Raw genomic sequence first — 24482 nt, 5'->3', positions numbered from 1 at the left:
CCATCGGATGTTTTGGTGCAATAAGCGAACTAATAATAAATTAAGTCTACACGATGGAAGTTAACTGGCCACCAGTGCAATACCTGAAGTAATAAACAAAGAATACAGTCAGCCAACACCATGCCAGTTGACTAGAACATCTTTCAACTTTATTTCATGTCAGTAGATAGACAACAAAGCGAAATATAACATTAAGTGTAGTTAGGATTACACATTAAAATTAATTGAATCATATGAAACCGAAAATTAATCTCTTTATTATATAAAACAGTTTTTAGTGATCACAGTGTAATATTTTATTTCACATATAAGATGCAATAATAAAAATGGGTCGTAGAAAAATTAGTTTAACTGATTGACGAGGTGGATATGTTAGATAAGATGGTTCTAACTCCTATGGGAGATATGAGGCATTCTATACCAAAAGACCTCTACAATGAGTTCAGACAGGTTAGGTAGCTGGTTTGAAGATGATTGGATAGGATGAGTCTTACGAGAAGTAGCCGTAAGTCCTCGAAGGAGGGAGATTTGCTCTACAGGGAACGAGCCTGCAGTCACGAAGGGGTCGGCAACCCTAACGGGAACGAGTTCTAAGTCCTTGCAGGGAGAAAACTTCGCTCTGCAGGGAAAGAGCATGAAGGAGATTATAAGTCCTACGGAAACTAGTCATAGGTCTTTATGAAAAGAAATAAAGGTTTAGGAAGGAGGAGAGATCCAGAGAAGGCAAAGTGCATTTTAAAATAATGGAAATAAACATATCCATAAATAGTACTAGAATTTATAGATCCACTATGTATACTGTTATACATTGCCTCCTTAGGAGGTGAATTACCTGGAGGGAAAATTCGCACTGAAGTCTTCAGATTTCTGCCTAGTCAACTCTCTGGGCTATTAGATGCCATCGAGAAGATGCCATGTGTAGGACGTTAGTTTTTAGTGGATCAGAAAATTCTATTGTAATATTTATTTATTCGAATAATACATTTAAGAATATTACAATAAATAACATTTTAATAAATAATGCTTACCCGTGAATGTAGTACTTCTCGTACTGGTTCTAATAATGGTTACAGTTTAATTCAGCTCGCCAATAAACCTTTATGTTTAATATCAAAATTCAAATCTAAGTTTATTCAAAATTTATAAGCCATGAAATATCGATTCAAATCGAAGCTACGTATCTTGTCTTTAGTTGATCCTATTTGGAATTTATTATAATACTTTATAATGTAATAATACAATAAGGAGAGTTTCTTCGTTCCACGCATGTAAGAAATTGTCATTATTCTAGAATGATTTTGTAAAATAGAAAAAATACTACCAAATAAAAATAAAACTGAAGTTTTTTGCGGCAAACATTTTGGTTATAAATCATGTAAACGAAATACTCCTGTTACCGTAAATGGCGTAGTACCTACCGACAAATACCTTTACCAGTCCTCCAAATTCGGTTTGAAACATGGGTTCCTGAATATGAGGGGTTATTGGGATGGGGAATTCGCATTATGTTATTGCGTTACCTCATCCTAAGTCAAGAGCGATTGACAGAAAAATTCAATAATTAATAAAAAAAATGACAAATAATACGGTTTGAACCAAATTAAAACTATTTTGAACTTGACAAGAATTACATTTATTTGAGTTCATAGACTTAGCACTGGGCCTTAAATGTTGAAATTTTATCAAACATAAAATTTGCTGTTGATTTAACAGGTTGTTTTACCTAAATCATTTCTTGGCACGCTCACTAACATCACTCCATCAAATAATTTGCATAAACGTTTATCGTTTTTTTCCCTTAATAATCAAACAATAAATTAATAAAATAAAGAATGATAACGTTTTATTCAGAAAAATATTGTGCAATGCGCGCATCACACAACTTTCACTTACCACACTGGAAAGGATAAATTTATAACTAAAAATTTGTATTAATCTGTTTATTTAAAAATTCGTATTTTGCGGTTTTTTCGAGATATGGATAACAACACTCGGTCATCTCACCATTCTAAACTGGTGACTTGGTTTCTTGCTGACACCTAACCTTCTGCCTGGAAAACCGCACTTGTCTGTCAAACCAAAGAAAACCTCGAATGATTTCCACCCTATTTTCCGATTATCAAACCTAACCAGGCCTTTGGAGATTTAAATTTAACCCCAACCATACCAGTGGCCAGGCTACTCCATTTAATCTGCTCTCATTAAAATCTCTCAAGACCTTTACACAGCCATAAAGCAGCTGAAACTCACTATTCTTATTCTCCAAAGCCTTTGACTCCGTCGACCACATCCTCCTTTCTAAAATTCACAGTCTCTCTTTTTCATTTAGAGCTCTTCAATGGTTCCTTTACTTCCATACCGGTCGTTACCCGTATGTTGTTATTCCTAATAATCCTCCCTCTTTCTAGAGGGGTGCCTCAATCCCCTACATTTTTCTCTAACTTCATCAATGACCTGCTCGCCATCCGGCATTCCTAGTATCATCTAGTCATCATATGCAGAAGACTAGTAAACCTACCTTTTCTTCGATCCTCATGATGCCTCCAATGCCATTCTAAAACTACAAGCAGACATTAATAGAATAAGCACTTGGGCAACCGGCAATAAACTTAGGTTAAATTCCGAAAAGACTAAAGCTATCTTGATCGGAACTCCCTCTCTTCTTAAATTTATCCCAGGACCTCCAAACCTTATCCTAAGCAATACTATCTCATTCCACACGTTAGTCGAAAATCTTGGAGTCACTTTTGATCAAAATCTCTCCTGGAAACCACAAATTTCCCGCCAAACTATAGCAACCCTGAACCGATTTAATTGAATCCGTTATATCTCCTTCCACTTAAAACCCTTCAACTCTAAGTTTCCTCTCTTGTTTCCTCCGACTTTGACTATGGCTGCCTGATATACGTGGACTCTCCGGTAAACTCGAAGCCTAAGTGAGTGACTCTTGTTTGAACGTAAAACGTTATAATTAAATACATTTTAGCGTTGTAAAATATTTCACCTTGTCAGTTACCAAATTTTACGACCTAATGTCTCATTTAAGCCCTGCCAGACTACTTGATTATTCATTGACATACAGAATTTAATAAAATACTTTTAATGTTTTAATGTCATACATGTTTCTACGATCTAGATCTTATCTCCATCTATCCATCAAAACCAAGATTTTATCAACTTTGGAGAAAGCGATGCACTTACTTATGGCGTTTAATAATAAATATCATAGTTTGTAATGATAGTAAGCAACAAACTGAAATGGAACAGATTGTAGGTGGTGTTAAAAAAAAATTAGAAGTGAAGACGGAATATTGGAAAATAAAAATGAAAAATTCTTATTGCAACATGTAGATTATTTATTAAAGGAAGCGTTATTTTTTCATTGAAGATGAACCGACGATTGCGATCTAGATTTTCATCTATTATCGTTGTATTTTAATTGTTATATCTTTTTTTTTATTACTTTATTGAATCGTTCAAATATGCATTCATATATTTTTATCTTCAACTGCACAAAATAACATTTGGCTAATTGCATCTGAGTAACCTAATTTTTAAACATATTTGATCAGCTGTCTAAAAGATGCATGCAAAACAAATGTTCTACTAGATAAAAAAAAAAGTTATGTCCATAAGATCAGTAGCTCATCCATTAGAAAAATATAGAATAATATAATATTTGATACATACATATTTATACGGTCTTCTTCCACGAAGCTATGAAGAGAATAAATGAACACACTACAAGTTTTTTTCTGAACTACGACTGAAACATACAAACTGTGAATCAAACAAATGAAACTAGTGAGACACGATAGGCGGGAACTGCCAGTGTTGCCAGGCAGAGTTGGGCAAGAAGTAATCGCAATTATAATTACTATAATTTGAAACCAGGAAATGAAATTACAAGTTAGATTAATAATTTCAACTAATTAATGAATTAATTTGATTGTAATAATGGCTGTAATTAGTAATTGCAATTAGTTTTTGCCCAACACTGCTGCCAGGCTAGAGAAACACTAATCAACTCTAGCGGGAAATTTAAATTTTGACCAAGGAATGAAAATCGAATTGTTGGTCAAATGAATCAGTCTAATTCATAGGAAAGAGGCATATTGCATTCACAGATTTGCATTTTCTTACCTTTAAGTCTGTTATGAATATCATAATTTGAAATCTACTATAGATTTATCCATTATACTTACACAGACTGTTGAAATTAAAAGGAAAATTTCTAAAAGGCCAATGGAATAGGAATTGGATTGATTATGATAAATTAAAATAACAATGTTTAGTGGTTTCGAGAGTAGGACATTTATAAAGTAATAAACCTATGTTATAAACATTTTAGTTAGAGTTAGACACAAAAGTGTTTGGTAGAAGCACTCATATGATAATTTTTAGTAATGAGGTGTAGATAGTTGACAATAGATCAATAAGTGGAGAAGATGGTCGGGGGTCCGGTCAGCAAAAAAACACAAATAAACAAAAATTATTAATTCATTCTGACGTTAATCTTTCAATCTGCGACTGATTAATTCCAAGGTTATCAATCAACTATTTTTAGTATTCAATTCATTGTTATGTATACTTCCAAAATTGTTAGTTAATTATTTATTAACTTTTCTATATCATGCTGCTCAGAATGACGGGTGTTATCTATTTTTGTTTTATAGAATCTATTTATCCCTGAAGAAGACCTGAGACTCAGGTCGAAACGTCAGCACGAATAAATAATTTTTGTTTATTTGTATTTTTTTTTCTGGTCGGATCTCCCGACCAGCTTCTCCACTTACTCAATAAGTTTTAGAATTTCCTCTGGTTTTAATAATAATAAATCTAAAACAATTCTTTTATTTAAATTAATAAAAAATATAATTAATTACTGGAGAAGTTTGTCGGGGGGTGCGGTCAACAAAGAACAACATAAATAAACAAAACCATATTTATTTCTTTTATGCCGACGTTTCGACCTGAATTTCAGGTCTTCATCAGGGGTTATGGCTTAGAAGGTAGGCCTGCAACTGTATATAAATATAAAAACTGTATATAAAATATAATTAAAATTGACAATTGAATTATGGGTTAGAATAACTTAGTATATTACAATTTTAAAATTGTGCAGGTAACATCAAATAATATCTAACTCTTATTTTTTTTTAACTGATGACCTTATGTATTAGATGACCTGACTCCAATAATTTTAGTGATATTACCCTTTAATCATAAAATATACTATTGTTTAAGTAATAGTTTAATGTAAGTAATGAAATTTAAAAAATAATTATTAAATATCAATTAAAATGATTAAGTAAAAAACCATTTGGTCCACATTAAACCTATATACATATTGGATATATAGGTCTATATACCTATATATGAGATTGGATTATATCATCATTATAATCCAATCCCTCTCTACCGCCCTACAGAAAGGAGATGCCCTCTATAAAGCTTCAACCAAGCCTCCTCCTGTACTAGCTCCCTCCACCTGATCCAGTCCATATATATACATATATATGTATATATGCATATATGTATATGTATATATATATATATATACATACAGCAGTGGCAGAAAATTATTTTCTGTTTCACTGTAGCCGTGAGTCATCTCATGGGTTTTTTAGTACTTACAATCCACAACTATATACCATATGAATATTTTATAAATTATTATTTATACTTGAGAAATATCAGTAAATAAAAGTAATTTGTTAATTAGCTATTAAAATAGTACATTATGCTCCTAAATTTTAGCATTTTAATAGTAGATATTACCTCCTCTTGCTTGAGCATGAGACTTGAGCCTTACTGAAGCATTATTTTTTACATTAATTGTGCTTATTAGAATCATATTAAAAGTAGTAAATGTCCATTAGATATTCACTTATTCAATTAAGTTTTATTACTGAAATTTTATCAACTGGTTGCAGTTAATTGATATTTATTTTTATTAAACAGATAATTTTTTTTTTTTAAAGATTTTCATCATTTGTGCCATTATAGCAACGCCTTCTCACCATAAATACGTAAAACTTTCTAGGCACTCCTAAACAATTAATTATATTGTGGATATGATGCTTATGCTTATGGGAATGGTTAAGAAAACAAGATTTTAAATCCCCTATAGTATTAATAAGATGCAATATCATCGACAATGTGACAATATAGACATATGTTGTAGAAGCAAGTTGCTGAAATCCGACTTCTAAAATGATTCACCTTATTTTACATGATTTCTTCCCATATTTCTAATAATGATGTTCCCCTTAAATTACTAGATTTTTAAAATTCTTTTTATCAAAGATCTGCCAAAATCATTCTTTTTAAGGTTCAAAAATTTTAAGGATCTGTTATAGAATTGGATCATAACATCTAGAATGATTAAATCTTATTATAAATAGAAATTTTAATAAATTCAAACCTTGAATTATTACCCAATGATACAAGATATATAAGAAAGATGATGCTGGTTTCACCCCCGCAGTGAAGATTTTGTAATGTTTTGGGAAATTAAAGAACAACAATTAATTCAACAAATTTAATAAATATTATAAAGTTAACAACATAATAGAGAAATGCTACATAGTTATATAAAAAATATCTATACATAGCAGCTCTGAAAAATATTCCAATATTCTACAAAAAACTAATATAATACTGTTCCTCAAACCACTCATTTATCTAAATCAGTCCTGCACATTTTGTAGCTCTTCAAGAAAAAATATTAAAAGATTTTTGCAATGTGGAAATGATTCATAACGTAAAACTCTCTAAGTTTAACACTTTAACAATAAAAAAAAATTATTTCAGGCATTTTTGATATTTTCAGAAATTAAATTCTAGTAATTATTTTCAATGTAATTTTGTTAGTCACTTGAAGAGCTTAGGAATAATATTAAACAATACGATAGATATTGAAACATAGTACACATATATACTATAACATTATAAATATATCTATTTGAACCTTTTATTAAACTTTTAATTATAATCTGAACTTCTAAATTCAGATTTAAAAAAAAAAACATTATAAGCATTCTCCATTAAAAAGATGAAGTAGACAACTAAAATGACCACAAACAAATTAATGTGATAAATATAAGTAGTAATTATTAAAGAGCAATAATATAGTAAAAATATATTTCCAATCATTAAATGAAAAGACTATATATGTATAGCATAAACATCATATAATATACCAGATAATATAGGTAATATAACACAAATCATTGCATAAATGTCATTTATATAACAAACATGATAAATAAAAACAAAAATACAATTTATTTTAGAGAGTCGTAAATTACCCTGTCATTTTCAGTTACTGAATATACCCTGCATTATCCTTTAATTGAAAATAAATACTTTTTATATGAGTATCAGTACTATAAATACAATATCGTTAAAACAAAGCGAAACAACTGTAGCTATTACAGTGAAACAAGTATAGATATTACGATGAAACAAGTGTAGATATTACTATGAAAGAACTGTAGAAACTACACCAAAACAACTGTATCTATTATGGTGAAACAACAGTAGAAACTACAGCGAAGCAACTGTAGCAACAGTTGTAATACAGTAAGACCACTTACATCACAATAACCATCAAATATGCAATAAAATTATACAACCCTAACCATAAAACATGATCAATAAAAACTTAGGTAATATCTGAATTTTCACTCTAGGCTTTCTAAAACCCATAAAAATTTCTGTATTTAGCATAAATAAATCTTTAGTGGTTGCAATTTTGAAATTTGAAACCTGAAATTCATATAATGAAAAATGTACCTTATCCATTTTAGTGGATCCTAATGAACATAATTTTTTTTTAACTTATTTAAGTATAACTAGGAGTAACATAAATTACTTCATATGAATAAGTTAAAATTATGGAATGAAATATCATTAAAAATTAGAAATGAAATTCAATAATAATATTTCAAACTATTTAAAATAAGAAGAAGTATTTGAAACCAGAAATTATTTAATCTGCATGCAAAATATTATGTATATATTTATATTAAACTATCAGGCATCTACTGTTAAATCATTAACATGACATTAATTAATAGGATAATGTTATAAATAATATTTCAACTAGAATAGCAATGATAATCAAATATTCAAATAAAATATCCACTAATTATATAATATTATTGTAAAAATTATAAACACATATTTTAATTAAATTGAAAAACAAAAGAGGATAGCTGAAAGGCTGACTTATTCAATCATTAATTATTTAAAGTAAATACAATTAATTAGAAACTACGTAAATACTGGAACATTGCAAATAGAACACAGCCTAAAGAACAATATCAGTTAGGTTAGTATTTCAGTATACCCTCAGAAGCAAAGCGAGCAGTATAATTGGTCTACATGATATTTGGTCTATATCAGACTTCTAACTCTTTATATAACATTTTAAAATGAAAAGAACCTTCAAACAGTGCTTTTAAAGAGATATAAACTCTCTAGCAATCAAAAATAATTAGTGCCAAAATACAATGAAATCTAATATTCAAAGGAGTGCAGATTCTGAAATTAAGATTAAAAACTACAAAAATGTAATAATTAACAGGAGATATAAATTTCTTCTTGAGACGACCTAACTAATCCAATGCTTATAGAATCTAAAAAATACAAAACAAATTATTAATAAAAATATAAATGACTCTTACTAGTGGTAATCTAAGTCACTACCTTCCTTACTGAAGATACTTTTTTATATCAATTATACCATTTTAAAAACAAATTCAATCCATCTTGACTTCTTCAATCCTTTAATAACTTGGAAGCTAGAAGCTGAAACCAGCTCATTTTCAACTTTTAATAATATATAATATAGATACATAAATATAATCTATCTATATTTTGTATTTATCCATTGTTTACTGTTCCAAATAATGAGAACTTGTTTCAAGTAAGCAAAATTAAAGGTACTTTACAAGATTTTTTTTTAATTTGTAATCTAAGATCTGTTAGGCCATTTAATTGAGGCTATGGCCTAGCTGATATCATAGTAGGGCAAACATTAGCTATAGTTGAAACTAATAGCTAAAATTGTCATGGCTATGATATTTATTTATCAATGGTTCATTCATGAATAAGGGTTATATCCATTATTGTGACCTGATACTTCTAAATATTTAAAATTAAATTAAAAAATATATCATAATAATATATACAAATGGATAAGAAGAACAATGAATATAAACTTTTTCTGAAAGATCATTCTGTTATGTTTGCTATATCTATCTCCTGACTAGAAAATAACCTGCATATTTATAAAGGTTAGTCAACAAAAGTTTAAATCTTAATTTTCTTTTAATTATCTCTCTTATTATTAGCATTCTTTAATACATTCAGGTGATTTTTAAATATTTCTCGATTAAATTATCTTAAAGTTGTTTGATTCCATTTCTTTTTATATTGCTTACATCAAATTTTACAAATTACATCTCTATTGTTATTTTTTCATCTTATTTTTCATATTTTTGGGGTGGTTTATTAATTTATTGTTACTATATGACCCTATTGTGATATTTAAGAGATCATATTTGTTATATATTTTAAACTATTATATTTTTTGTATCAATTTTTTGCTTGATTATATTTCCATTATTTTTTAATACTAATTTTTCTTTAATTCGTGTGATTAATATAGCATTATTTTGAAAAATATTTAGATAAATACTTTTTTTTAATTATTATTATCTTCTATAAAAAATTCATTGAAATTAGTTGTATCATCAAAAATATTTTTTTTTTTACCAAAATCTTAATTAATTAAATTAATAATAATAATAGTAGATGGAACTAAAATCACAAACTAATAAAATAATCTAGATTACCTTATAATTTTCTTCAACAGATAGTTAACTGCTGAGGCTCAACTTTTGCAAGAAATATTTAAGTATTCCAAGCATCACAGAGGAGACAACCTGAAATTCATATTAATATTATTTTCAGTCACTTTATACTATCTAATCTTAAATGTTTAACAAGACTTAATAAAAATTAAAATTAAAATAAGAAAAAAGATATGTAGTATTTTCACCAAAGATAATTTTGGTTCAAAAATTTAATATACATACATTCACAGATTTCATTGACACCTAAATACAGAAAAAAGGTTTTTTGTTTTTTTTGTAAATTCATTTTTTGACACCATGAATTCTCGTTTTAAACGTCCGATATTAAAAATACTTATAAAAGTATTTAAAACATTAGCATAATAATAATAATAATAATTTATTTATTTGTTTATGGGGCAATCCCGATACAAATAGAGTTAGCCAGTGAAATGCATGAAATAGATAAAACATTAGCATTTTCCCCTCTTAATACATTAGAAACATGCTATGTAGAGCAACAATCACAAAGACATAAAATTCATATTGTTGTTACAAATCCAAAGTGGTATGTCCCCACATTTTGAGTTTTATTGCAATTTAACATGAATTTCTACTCGTAGCAGTACAGAGAAAGTCAAACTGAATATGTGTATCACTAATAAAAAATAAAAAATGATCAATTGACTTATATCAAAATTAACTACTACGTCATAAAAGCAACCATAATTCAAACACAATCTTCTCAGAAATTTTCAGAAATGCCATTCTGGAATTGTACTTATGGTATGTAATTGTACATCACAGATTTACTACTATTTACTACTCTATTCTGGAAATAAATAAGTGCAAATCTATGCATGCTAAAGAAAACTAGTGCCTCTATGCATATCTCTAACTCTTGAGTACACAGTCATAAACACAATCCTAATAGAAAAATTCATAGTTTAGATATATATACTATAACAAAAGATAATTAGGGCTACGATTAATTAATATGAGTATCTCATATTATTTATTTAGTTTTTAACCAATTTATTTGTTTTTTAACTTATTTGCTAATGGTTAACATATTTATCTGTTTTAATTGTTTGTTTATATGATAGTTGATAGTGTAAGTTGATCTAAAATTAAACGTTTTAAGAATTAATGAAGTTATGACAAAATAGGGTGATTTGACTTGTAATTAATGACCTGGGCAAGATAGCCTGCAAAACATTTTTTAAAATTAAATATGAGGTATAAATTTATATTTAAGATTGCCCTTGAGGATGGCCGAAATGGCTGAAATGTTAGACTGTTGAAATGAAAAGTGTTGAGACTAATTAGGATACAATTTTTGATTTATTTAAAAAACAAATACCAGTCTCAAGAAATTGAAAATATTATATATAAACTTATTTATTTATTTTAAACTAATTTATTAGTTTTTAACTCATTTAAATAGATCTTAATATAAATAAAAGAAAAGAAATAATAGCAATTTAAAATTAAATTTAGATCAATTATTCATCAAAGCCATATCCAGCTATGAGGTATGTTTAAGTAAGCTATATTTATCTAAAAAAAATAAATATGAAGTAATGATTAAAATAATAATAATAATTATAATTATAATATAAACTAACCAAAACATAAATAAATGGACCAAATGGAAAAAGACAAACTACAAATAAATACAATTTATATGAAAAAGGTTATTGAATAGAGATAATAACTACAAAACTTCCTCAAATATAGGTTAATAATTTTATGAATATGATTTCAACAAATGATCTGGAAATCTACCAAATAGGAACGTGTTTGTTTTATTAATAAATTGTTTTTACAACATAGCCTGACTTTTGGAGTTTAATTTACAGATGCATGGTACAAAATTAAACAGTTTTTAAGGCATTAAAATAATTTATTGGAGAGTTATCAAAAACAAAGCAACGGGTAGTCCACAATGGCAGAATTTCTCTGTCTACCATTTTATTTTAAATATAGTTGCACCGTATGACAAAAAAAAAAAAACTAAGATTTCTAATATAATTCGTGAGGCTATCGAATTACCTACTGAACTAGATTTTATGTTGAAGTTTTCATGAGTAGAATTTTATTTATTTGATCACAATCTCAGTCCACTAGAATGTCCATTACGGTGCAAATTTAAAACTAAAGCAGTTAGTGACGTTGAATTACGGGGTTAATTCTTTTTTGGAAGCTTCATCACTAAGTCAAGTCATGTTTAACAGAAACAAATGTTATTGTAGCCATTATAAGCACATTCATGCTCACAATTGTATTTGTTCCCTAAATGTTAGTCTAATCTTCTTCGCTAAATGGTTTTGAAGATCAGTGCAAATTAAAGGGATATAGTAGGAAAATTTTTCGACTCATGGATACACTGATCTATTATTCTGATCTTAGTATTTTCCAATTTGCAAATTGTAGTTTTCCAACTTAGTAGTTTCCCTCCCATTTGCCTTCTAGTCCTAATGGTGTGAAGAGGAACCTTCATAGACAATGTAGTATTTTATTTTAATTTCCATTCTCTTGACGTGATTTCCTTCATAACAAGTAAGTATAGTTTTAAATTTCTTCCTTTCAATAACTAGCCACATGAAAAATATAAAGCTATAAGAAATATATAAGAAGATGATTGGGGTTGCGGTAAGAGAATAACACAAATAAGTTAAAAAGTTTGGGAGGATTGCGTCGGCGGATCTTACAGACTAGGGTTTTGGCAGACATCACTGAGCAGATCTATGTAGAAACCGATTGGTGGAATCAGTATCGAACCTTTGGATTTTCTAAGCCTGTATTATTATTATCTCTACATAATATTAAAATTAATATTCCGTTTGAATCAGAGTTGGGCAACTATGAAACTAATAACTAAAATTGTCATGGATACGATATTTATTTATCAATGATTCATTCATGAATAAGGATCGTATCCATGGCAGTTTTAGCAATTAGTTTCAACTATAGATAATTTTTGCCCAACTCTGGTTTGAATTTACCTTCCTCTATAATTATTGGTTTTCAATATGCATAATCGATTGTTAATTATTAAATATCAACGTCTGTATTATCAACAATTGTTAACTATTCGATAGTCCCTTGTCAATAGAATCAGATCTTCTGCCACTTGAAAACCTTTTTAAATATACCCACTTCCTGTAAAAGGACTGAACCAAAAATGTTGGTAAAAAAACTTAGATAAAGTGAACTTGAAATTCTGCCATTTGGGGAATAATATAAAATTCTTATATACTTTGAACTCTAATAAATAAACAAGAAATACTTTTAAACTATATTTTACAACTTTCTATTGACAAGTACTTGTAATAGTAAAGTATACCTCTTCAAGATAACAGTAGAGAATGGTTAAGTGCCAATTCACACTGCCCATGAAGTGATGAAGAGATGAGCGAAGGAAAGAGAAACGGAGTGGCAGGGTGCTCTAACTGAAGGAGAGAAGTAAAGCGACTTTAGTTCTTTGTATCTTATGGCCCAATTAATGAGTTTTACTTGAGGGTAAAACTTTACTGATAGTACAAATGTGGATAATTTTAGGACCAGCTAACTAAGATGCTTTCTTCATTTTAAAAGTTTACAAAATATACAATGGAAGTAGTTGATCCATAATTTTCCTTTTGGCTACCTGCCTTGTGTTCTATCAGTTGATGACTAGAGTATTTACCCCTCCAGTATATTAAGTGTTTAGTAAATATAATATATTTATAAATAAATATTCCAGTATAGAGTATTTACTCTTCAGTTACTTTTCAATAATGGTAATTTAAAGATTACAACATAAATTATGTGGGTGAAAACACAGTTTTATGGTAAAGTATGAACTAGGTGACAGACCACCTGGATTTTAAATTTTACTATAACAAATTAAACAAATACAACAACTTATAATCAATCCTTACTATAGACCTAATAGAACCTCCTTACTATAAACAGTATAGTCAATTTACCTTCAGGAAGGCTGAACAAATCAAAGTTCAACACAACTAAAATCGCTTGATTGAAAGTCTGATTAAAAAATCAGTTGTTTTTGAATTATAAATTCCCAAAGTCCCAAACCTCAGTGATGCTAAGTTCGTAATTGGGAAAGTTGGCTTCACACATTGAACACCTAAGGTGGTACTTAAATCAAACATTTTTAGAATACTGTATTTTTGTTTTCAAAAATACCGTCATTTGACTCTAACTAAAAACAAATTTAAACTTTTCTAATTTGATTCATTTTAAGTAATGTTCCTCTATTGTTGTTTCCTTTACAATACTATTCATCTTACAGGAGTAACCTCAGCACTTCTTTCTCTCAACTTTATTGTTCACTCGCTTCTTATTTTGGACTAATCATAGCTTCAGTATGAGCTTATATATATTGAAGTATAATAATAATAAGAAATATAAGTAGACATTAAATAATAATATATGAAAATTATTAATTTAAAAAAAGAAAAACATGAGAAATACTAAGAGAAAATACAATGAAGAAAAAGAAAATATACAATGTTGAAGAGAGGTACATAGGTGTTTTTATTAAATATTATACAATAAACAAACTGTAATTATAATTATGAGAGATAGTTGACCGTGGATGATGAACGAGGAGAAGATGGTTGGGGGTGCGGTCAATGATAAACACAAATAAGTTGGATTAACCTATTTTTAATGTGCCAACGTTTCGGCTAGAGTTATCTAATTGATTAGGCGTTTGATTTTCCAGCGAACAACCCTGAAGAAGGCTAGAAACTCTAGCCGAAACGTTGGCACATTAAAAATAGGTTAATCTAACTTATTTGTGTTCATCATTGAACTGTAATTATATTTTAAAGTAATTAACTATTTATGTGTATTATTATTTCACTTTTACATATAACCGTCTTTTTTGTAATGGTCATTCCTACTCCTCAGCAACTTTCTCGCCTCCTTTCACATTCTGGCTTAGTCCCTGGAGGTAAGGTTGGTTTCTTGATTTGTACTTCATTTTCCTATTTTTTTTCCACCTTCATTCTATTATTCTACTTGTTATTACTCCACCAGTTAATTCTGTCTAATATTTAGTATTGTTTTCCGTTTTTATTTATACTTATCTTTGAGCATCTTATTTCTATTTTCTTAAGTTTACTTTGCTCATTTTTATATAATTTTTTACTTTCTACCATAGTTTACTTTATATTTCATGTTTTGTTATACTCTTACATTGTCTATAATATTTTTATTATTTGTATCTTGTTTTTAGCCCTGACAAAGCCATGGAAAGTGGAGCACAACATTAGCCTTATTAAATATTTGAGTAGCTTTTTGACTGTACCCGAACTGTCTTCCTTTTATTACTGATTATTATTATATTGAAGGATGGAAAACCTTTCTTCACCATGACCCATGTGGATCGTTTATGAGGGCATCAAATAAAATATTTGGCCTTTGATTCCTTTGCATCTCAAAGCCTACATTAGGGTGGCTTTATTGTCCCTAGCTAATCGCTTTAAGATTTTGAGGCAATTCCAGATGTGATTGTATAGAAATTCAAAATATTTAATACCGCCTTGCTGTGTGAAATTATATAAATTATTGACCCTGCTTTTCCTGCCAAAAGTATACCAGAAGAGTATACTCAAATTTAGGTCCTCCCTCTTTCCATATTTTCTTGCCTGGGGTTAGTGGGGATTAGTTTCAACTTCTAGTCAAAGTCAAATTTTCTGGGTTTACAGATGCTTACTTAGCCAATCCACGCTGCCACACATTAAGGTTTTATAAATGATCTTGATAGTTTTCTGGTTTATACTTCGAGGAGCCATCATTACCTCCACGACTGTTCTAATAGCTCATGTATCATTTAAGCAATCCATCCTATGAACTTTCTCTTGATACATTAATCAAAAGAGGCTAGTACACAACCAGTCTATTAGACTCCAATTTTTTTAAAAATAATCTTTATGAACATAAAGGAATATTAAAGCATTTTATGGATTGCTTTATAAGATTTATTTTTGAGGTTCCCAGACTCTTTTCGGAATTATACAGGGGTGCTGATTTTATACTGGGTTAAAGTAGTTTTATCCTTCTTTCTTACAGCAATACTTCTAAACGGTTCTTTTCTATTTCTATACCGAAGAAGTAATAAACCTTCCTTCATCACTTAATTCCTTTCCTTGAGTTCCTCTACCCACTCCTTGAACATCGAAACCCATCCAATCAATATTTATACTCCATCACATAGAACCACTTCCTTGGACGAATACTTTCCTTGTTTGTTCCTCCTCCTTTTGGAATTCCTTGCCTGTTACCACCCATGTCTCTTTCTTCACCTGCTTTATTTATTTATGTATAGACACTCTGGTTTTTTTAAACTAGAACTACTTGATAGCTAAACCATAAGCAATCATTTATATATACTGTTTTTTTTTCTCAGAGAACTTGCTCTTAAAATGATTTAGGGGTCCTAAGGAATTCATGCACAAGAATTTGATTCCATTATTACAATATTTCTTTCAGTATTCTTCTTTATTTACAATTCTCCCATGTTTTCTCTATGTAAATTATGAAGAGAAGCAAAGCAGAATTATTATCATATTTGAAAATCTTGCAAAACCTTAAAGTTGGTTATATTTCACAATAATTCATCTATGCTACTTCTATGTAGTCACTGTAAACAGTAATGCTAACAAATAAAGTAATTAGTGAACTTCTCAAATCAAGTAATGCTTCAACTTTTCTCTTAATATTACAAAAAATTCATGGTAAAATTAAATGAATTTAAATTTGATAAAGAACTAAATGATTTATATTTATAGATTACCGATTTAGCAAAAAAAAAAAATTAAAAACACAATGTTTGCTGTTTTAATTTCATAGAATATAAATAATCTAAACATTTCAAATTATTTTTTCAATGGCTTCATTTTCATGTGAATTAGACATAAATTTGCTAAGAAATAAGAAATTTTTAATTTTTCTGATACATTATTCCTTTCTCCCAGCAGAATAAGCAGGATTATCAGAATATAGAATTCCATAAGATTTTTTTCATTATTTTCTTAATTGCTAGTTTAAGGTTTAAAAGAATGAAATCTGAAATTCTAGGCTTCCATAGAACTTTGTTTTTTAAGACATCGGCTTAGATTAATTTTAATTTCTTTAAGAATAAGCAGAGCTGCAGGATGTGTTCAGTTGTTTATTCTACTTTCCTGTGTCAATTAAATATATTTTCTCCAATCATATGTTTATAATATAGATGAGGCTTTGGCTCAAGTTGTTCAGTTCAGAATCCGAAGACATTGCTTGATTTTTGTCTAGCTGAAGTGCAATGCCCACTGATATATAATATATTTTGGATATTTTTTAGCTCACCCGTAATAAGGCATTATAGGTTTCCTGTTTATAGTGCAGCTTTCAGTAATGTTAGGAGGAGTAGGAAAAGTGTGACTTAAGCTACAATTTTTGTTTTCTTTACAAGCCATAATGACTTGAGTTACTGGTAAATATTTAAAATATTTTTTTGTTTTTTGTTATTCATCAACTTGATTTAAGATAACGGTGCATGGAATCTGCATCACTTTGAATTATATGTAGGCATTCTTAGATCAAAAATAATTTATTGGAGGAATATATAGAGAACAATAGATATATATAAAATAAACCTGATAATAATTAATGAAATACCTTTATCCAAACTTAGCTCTTGTTATTTCAAAGTTAATATAGTTTAAAAAAAAAAATTGGAGGCAGATTATACCAGTTCAGTAATTGAGTGTACTCATCTGTCATATAAAAATAAAATATATTAGTCTCTGCTTTAATTTACTTTAGCATAGTAAATTCAATTACATCAGGATAGATGGAAGTGTTTAAAGTAAGGAGAGAGGGAGGTCATTAAGGATCACATTTATGGGCATTCATAAAGAAGACCTTACTAAAGGCTTCCTTTAACTGCTAACCTTTAGCTTCTCTTAACAAAATTATTTTTTATAACTGCTACTCCCCTAACAAAGTAATTGTTCCTAAACAATTCCAATAAATAAAAGCAGTGCTTATAAAACAAAAATTTTGCTATGGCAAACTGATAGTACACACTAAAAGGTAATTTTTAGTAAGGTATCCTTAAGGAACATTCATACTTAGGTCGTCATCTGAGTATTCCTAAGGAAGACCTTAATAAAGCTTAACCTTAACTGTACATCTTTAGCTTCTGTTAACAAAATTATTGTTTTATAAATGCTGCTTAACATTCTCCTACCTTAACAAAGTTCCTAAACAATTTCTATAAACAAAAGCAGTACTTATAAAACAAAACTTTTATTATAGGAAGCTCAATAGATTTAGAGGTGACTTTTATTAGGGAGACAACTCAAGGACTTAGGACCCGAGGACGGAAGACCAAGACCTTAGGAACATTCATAAATATGGCTCTAAGAGAATAATTCTGAATTAATTAAGGAGAAATGAAGGTTAGATGAGTGCATAACCTTTCAAATCAATCAGTTACTTTTAATGTTATACCTAAAAAAGTGAATTTCATAAAATCCTAAAATTTTTACAACCAGTTTTTGTAATCGTTAATATCACAGAGTACTTAAATAAAAGAAAATTCCATTTTACCAAGCAGCATGAATCTTTAAATTCCTTAGCTATTTCATAAAAAAATGAATATGACATGATTATTTCCGTCAAATAAATTTTAACTATTGCTTTTCCTCTATACAGTGAAATTGCTGTAACTTATGATGAAGTAAAATCTAAAATTTCCTTACAAGTTTGACCAGATTTTCAAACTTACGATGGAGGTCTTGGGAGTATTCTTTGGAATTTGCCATTTTCCTAAACTATTTTAGAAAAATTGACCTCTCTAACTAGTGTTTATAATTTTGAGTATAATAATCACTTTGAATAATGTTTTATCACAACTTTCGCACGTTGAAGTAGACCCTCTAATCTCCCAAAATTCCAGATTTTCTAATTATTGAGAGGAATGACATCCTACATACAACTCCTGTAATGATATCCCTGATTCTATAGATTAAAATAAAAATAGAAAAGAGAATGGGTAAAAGAAAAACAATTTACTCACAGCTTATTTATTGTTCAAACAAGTAACTAAATTCTTTCTCTTACTCAGCATTGAATTTCCTCATTTATTCATATTTTTTTTTATTAGTTTACTCCCTTCCTCGAAGGGTTGAATCCACCAAAGCTGGAATCAAACCATCGTCTCTGCAGTTTCAAGGTTATTAAGGTAATGCCTCAACTCCATCGGCTATTTCTTCGCTCAGTTCTACTTATGTTAAAAAACACTTGTAATACCTTAAAAAGAAGTGTGATTCCCAAAAGCTGTTTTCCATAGTAAGTTTTATCTGCATCTGGTCAAGTTTTTTAAAATGTGTGAGGTGTAAATATTATATCTGTTTTTATTTATTTTTTTTAAATATCAAAACCTGCCAAAATATTACGCATATCCAATTGTATTATTTTATAAAAATCAAACCCCTTTCTATATTTACTAGTTCGAACAATTAATATATTGTTAAGTAAATAATTTTTCTTCTTCCATTTCTCTTTTCTCAATAAAACTTTCAAGCAATTAGGTATTTTTTTCATCCATTTAGGTAAAGTAATAGTTCAAATTTATTTAATTGAAATTAAAGATAAATCTGTATCACTTTCGCTTATTTACAACAAAGAAATTCAGGGATTTGTTCACATTATTTCTAAATAAAAAGGAATTTTCCATGATTTCAGATAAGAAGTCGGCAATTATAGCAATTATATGAATAGGATTTTATGACATTTCAGATTATTATCTATAACTTCTAGATGAACTCCTCGATTTGAAAACTACTGAGTAGTTAGTTTTCCAAAAATGTTTAGAAAAAAGGCAAATTTCAGGAAATACTCCACAGATCTCTGATAGGTTGAGATAAACAGATGTCCGGTCGAGATTGTTGGGAAATTTTAGATTTTTCCCCTCCCCTGCATTAATTGCATTAAATTATTGCAGAAATATCCATTTGGCCCTTATGAGGAACATTGGCTCTTAATATAGTTAGATGTCCAATATTTTAAGATCATAAAAATCTAAGATGTGGATCATCGAAAATCGTAAAGCTTTCTCTCTTCATTAATCGGGATCGATCCAGATGAATTATAAAAAGTAATAAACTAAAAAGTTCTTTTTTCATTACATTAATCAACATTTTGGCCAAACTACATAGTTCATCTTTTGACCAGAGCAATTCAGGCAGTGGTTTGCCTCATTTTGTGATTAATATAATAAAAACAAATATTTTTCAGTTGTTCCTTTTTTTTTTTAATTTACTTTGGCGATCCATAACTAAGTAATCATTTTTATCATATCATTATAAAAGTAATAATTAAAAAAGAAAATAGTGAATACTATCACATTTATCAAAAATAAAAATGTATAAGCTTTAGTTCTTTTTGATAATCATATGAAAGATAAATAAAAAGAAAATTTGAAGATGTTGAGGGCTAGGGTGAACCAACAAATAGTGGCAAACTATTTTTCTTTCTTAACCTCACCCCTGAGCATCTTCAAATTCACAGTCAATTCCCTATGTACAAAAAGAGAATTATGAATTAAAACAGAAAAGCTACAGCTACAGTTTTACAAGTTATTTACAAGTGAATAACTAACTAAGGACTAAAAACAATTGAACTACAAAGAGTGATCTTATGTCCAAATGACTTCTGACGCTAATCTAAAGCTACTCAAACCTAAAATCTAACTAGTATAAGTAGCTAATAATCAATTTTTCTTTTCCTGATCGACAAAGTTTTAAGAACAGCATGCAACAAAGACGGCCAAACACAAGTTGAACAGAGGTTTTTAAAAAAGCATTTTTCATTGCAGCAATACTGATTGACTACTGATCCTATTTAGAGTAGATAACAAGCTAACAAACCACTAAACCTGCAATATATAGCTAACAATCCATTAAATCATTCTTGTTCAGTTATTTTCTTATATTTTTCAGCCAATATGATAAATTTAATAAGAATTACTAAATTAAAAGTTACCATCTTTTGCTCACAAGATGATATTTAAATGTATTTATTTTGTTTTCTCCACTCTAAAGAACTACTGGTAACGCTGCTTTAATAAGTAAAACTTGTTCTGAAGAATTTCCATATAATATTCATAATTCTGAAATGCTACTTAGATGGAAGAAACATTTCTGTTTGTTTTCTTGAAAAATATTTATAGTATGCCTATAGGCTATCCTTCACAGATCTGTAGCAAGCGGCAGGTTATGTTGAGTCCATAAGAAGAGTAACCATGGTGACGATTCCAACTCAGTACAGGATTTAATCATTTTAATTTTTTTTTTTTTACAATTAGATGTAAATTAAATTACATTTGAATGTTAAATGATGGTCGGTTATTAGGAGGCTGTGAGGGTCAGTGAACTACAATTTTTTTTAGGTTTTTATTACCCCTAATTTGACAAAACTTCTTATATTAAAAATATCTTATAGAAATTCCATTAATATTAAATATTTATATAAAATTTATTAAAACAGAAAGGCTGAGTATTAAAAAGTTGTTAAAATATCACAAATTAATAAAATCATACAATATATTCCTAATATATACTGAATCATGTACCATTTCCTCATGACTGTAGTTAAAATAACTGTCAATTCGGAAAGAAAAAAAATTATCACAGTTAAAACTAAAAAAAAAATAAATAAATTTTATATCGGTATTTTCTATTTATTTCTTAAGATGTCTTAGAATTTAAATTAAAACTAAGTACATCTCAATATTATTGAATAAAAAAAAATAGCAACACATTGACTGCACCTTTGAAAACTTATTTCAATAACATATTTTAATCACTGGTATTTTGTATGTTTTCTAATTATGTTTCTAAGTTACATAACTTAAAAACAGAGAAAGATTTATTCTTTATTAATTTTGAGTCAGACAGATCATACCATTTATTTATTTTTAAATTATCAAATCCTTATCGGCTATCGTTTATAATGACAAATCACATGAATGGATGAAAATATCTTATCTCTAGAATCAAGAAGAATTTTCCTTTCTAGCTCTAAGGAGGTATAAACAATAATATACACTCATTTGTTCATGATCTAAGTTAAAATTTTCAGAGCTCTGAAAACATAATTAAATCATTATAAATACTGTATTTTCAGAACCTGGAGAAACCAACAAAAATAAAACTTGGTATATTCCTATTCGGTCCCACAAGGTCATTTATTCAAAATTTTAGAAAAGTAATAAAATATGGCAGCTAAAAACTGTTAAACTATCACAAATTGACAAAATCATACATTATATTCCTAATTTTACTGAATCATGTACCATTTCTTTTTGACAGCAGTTAAAACAACTGTCAATTTGGAAAGAGTGGTAATAGTGGGAGAGAAAAATGGAATCACAAATCTTAATCTGAATGAACATTTTTGCATGTATTGGATACGATGAATACAGTTAGAAATAAGAGCAAATAAATAAAACATTATAATTAACTTCCATTCCGGGTCTTTATAAACGATATCCAATATAGTATTCATCAAGTAATTAAATACTGATTTGTAATTTTAAAATACTAGTACCCTCTATCATATATATGATGATAGGGTTTAAAATAAATCTTACTATGAAATTACAACTTTTAGTCGTAATTTAAACATAAAAAATAAAATAATGTCATCATAAAAATTTTTAAACAAATCATGTTGGAGCTTCTTCCTGCATTTAAATGGAACTGTTGCTTTCATCAACGAGGATAGGAAATGAAGAACACATATTACATGATTAACGGGTTAAAATTGGATAGTTAACTTGAATAAAGGGTTCAATTCTCGCTGATTACCATAACCATTTTTATAGTAAGAATTAATATTGACTAGCTATGATAAAAAATAAAAATAAAAAACAAATCAACTCATTTTAGTCATGCTTGTAAAGCTAAGATAGTGCAAATAAGCATAAAGTGATAGATCAAGAGAAACTAAAACATGCAATTAAGATCGGATAAGCTCAAACATGAAACCAAAAAATAGTTTAATTTTCCTCTTAAAGGAAAAAATTCTTCATGACAAAAAAAAAACAAAGATAATGTCATAGTATTCGAATAACAAGTTTATGTCATATTTTAAATTTATTATAAAAATAATTAATTTATAAAAATAGTTAATTAATAATGGTAACAGAGCATATAGATGTCAAGTAATCAGTCTAAGCGGCTTGAAACATCTCCTGAAAAGATAACACCAGACAACTTTTAATGTCTCATAAGATTTCCAAGTTCATCAAATCGTCAAGACCAAATGATTGGTTAAACTAAATTAATTAGGAGTTAAGGTTCGATGATATCAGTTATTTGATATATGAAGCATACAATAGTTAAAATATATAAGTTTTAGCGTATTGTTCTAAGTCATAATTTCAGGTAAATAAAACTGCATATTGATTAGTTTAAAATTTGCCATGCAAAAGTTTTCCTTTTAGGAAAGAAACAAGAAAAAAAAACCCTTAACCACCAAAAAATTATTCTGTAAATCAAGTTAGCAATTCAAAAAAGAAAGCATGACAGCAAAACTAAAAAGTGAGTAAAAATGCACTCTTATAGTAATTTAAAATTAAATACATTTAATAACCTTCAATAAAGTTTATGTTTGATAAGCAGAATATTTTTTATAAAATAGGGAATCATGTCTAATTTGATGAATAATTCCCAACTCAAATGGAGCCATATATACGACTAACATGGAATAAATTTAAGCAATTATGCATAGGTTTATAAGTATGTGCAGATATACATATGAACATGCATATGTTTCACTAAATGCAGGGCATTAGTTCATGAATGAATCGGGTTAACCCCATTGAGTTGTTACTTCAATGAATACTAATATGCTAACTTATAACAATTTTAATACCTAAATATTTTGATATTAAAACTAAAAAAAAAAAGAAGAATAATAGAAGAGAAGTAATACCGATTATAGAGAAATTTTTTTACTGGATATCTTGTAATTATTTCTTGTAAAAACTATAATATTAATAATACCTTACTTAATATAATACTAATTTTTGATTTTAGAGAACACAATTATTGTCAAACACCTATCCCTTCTTTTAGGCAAGAAAATTGAGATAGAAAGCAGTCTTCAGTCTTTATAGGCAGCAAGAATAAAATATTTTGTTATGATGATAGATCAATAGCAAGTAAAGTTAATAACTTTTGAATAAAAAAAAAAAAAATTGAACTAAGAAAAGAAAGGTTACTATAAATTATATTAAATAAAACTGAGGACAATTTTTGTATTAGACCTACTGAAGCATATTTCTATGTTGAGAGTTAAAACATGATACAATAAACTGAGTTTTGTTTGAACAAATATAGGCCAAACATCCATTGAAAAGAATCTGAAACAGGTTTTGAGTGAAAGAAGCGAACCAATGTTAATGATGTAATAATAACAAGGTAGGTAAAAGCTTGTAACTGCAGAAATATAGTTCTGTGGTTCTAATACATAGATACCAGAAAATACTAATTCAATGCATAATATAAAATAAGGTATCCAATGTAAATTTACCGAAATACATTTAAA

The 24482-nt window shown here is 28.4% G+C and overlaps 1 protein-coding gene and 1 long non-coding RNA gene across 2 annotated transcripts in view; both read right to left on the bottom strand.

Moving 5' to 3' along the window:
- Positions 1–6530: 6530 nt before the first annotated feature.
- On the bottom strand, positions 6531–10064 carry LOC136796726 (uncharacterized). Its single transcript, XR_010844466.1, has 2 exons — positions 9867–10064; positions 6531–8645 (listed from the first exon to the last, which is right to left on the bottom strand). It is a non-coding gene; the product is annotated as an uncharacterized lncRNA (long non-coding RNA).
- An 11143-nt stretch (positions 10065–21207) lies between these two features.
- LOC106691446 (aldehyde dehydrogenase, dimeric NADP-preferring) overlaps positions 21208–24482 on the bottom strand; it is a gene marked incomplete in the record, with an annotated part of 59886 nt that continues 56611 nt past the window's right edge. Inside the window, 1 exon segment of the mRNA XM_067051200.1 lies at positions 21208–23124. Coding sequence (XP_066907301.1) covers positions 23104–23124 — 21 coding nt within the window.

The sequence above is a fragment of the Halyomorpha halys genome, unplaced genomic scaffold, assembly GCF_000696795.3.
Source record: "Halyomorpha halys isolate HHAL.00 unplaced genomic scaffold, Hhal_1.1 Scaffold2360.1, whole genome shotgun sequence".
NCBI lineage: Eukaryota > Metazoa > Arthropoda > Insecta > Hemiptera > Pentatomidae > Halyomorpha > Halyomorpha halys.
This window is presented reverse-complemented; position numbering and strand designations above follow the sequence as displayed.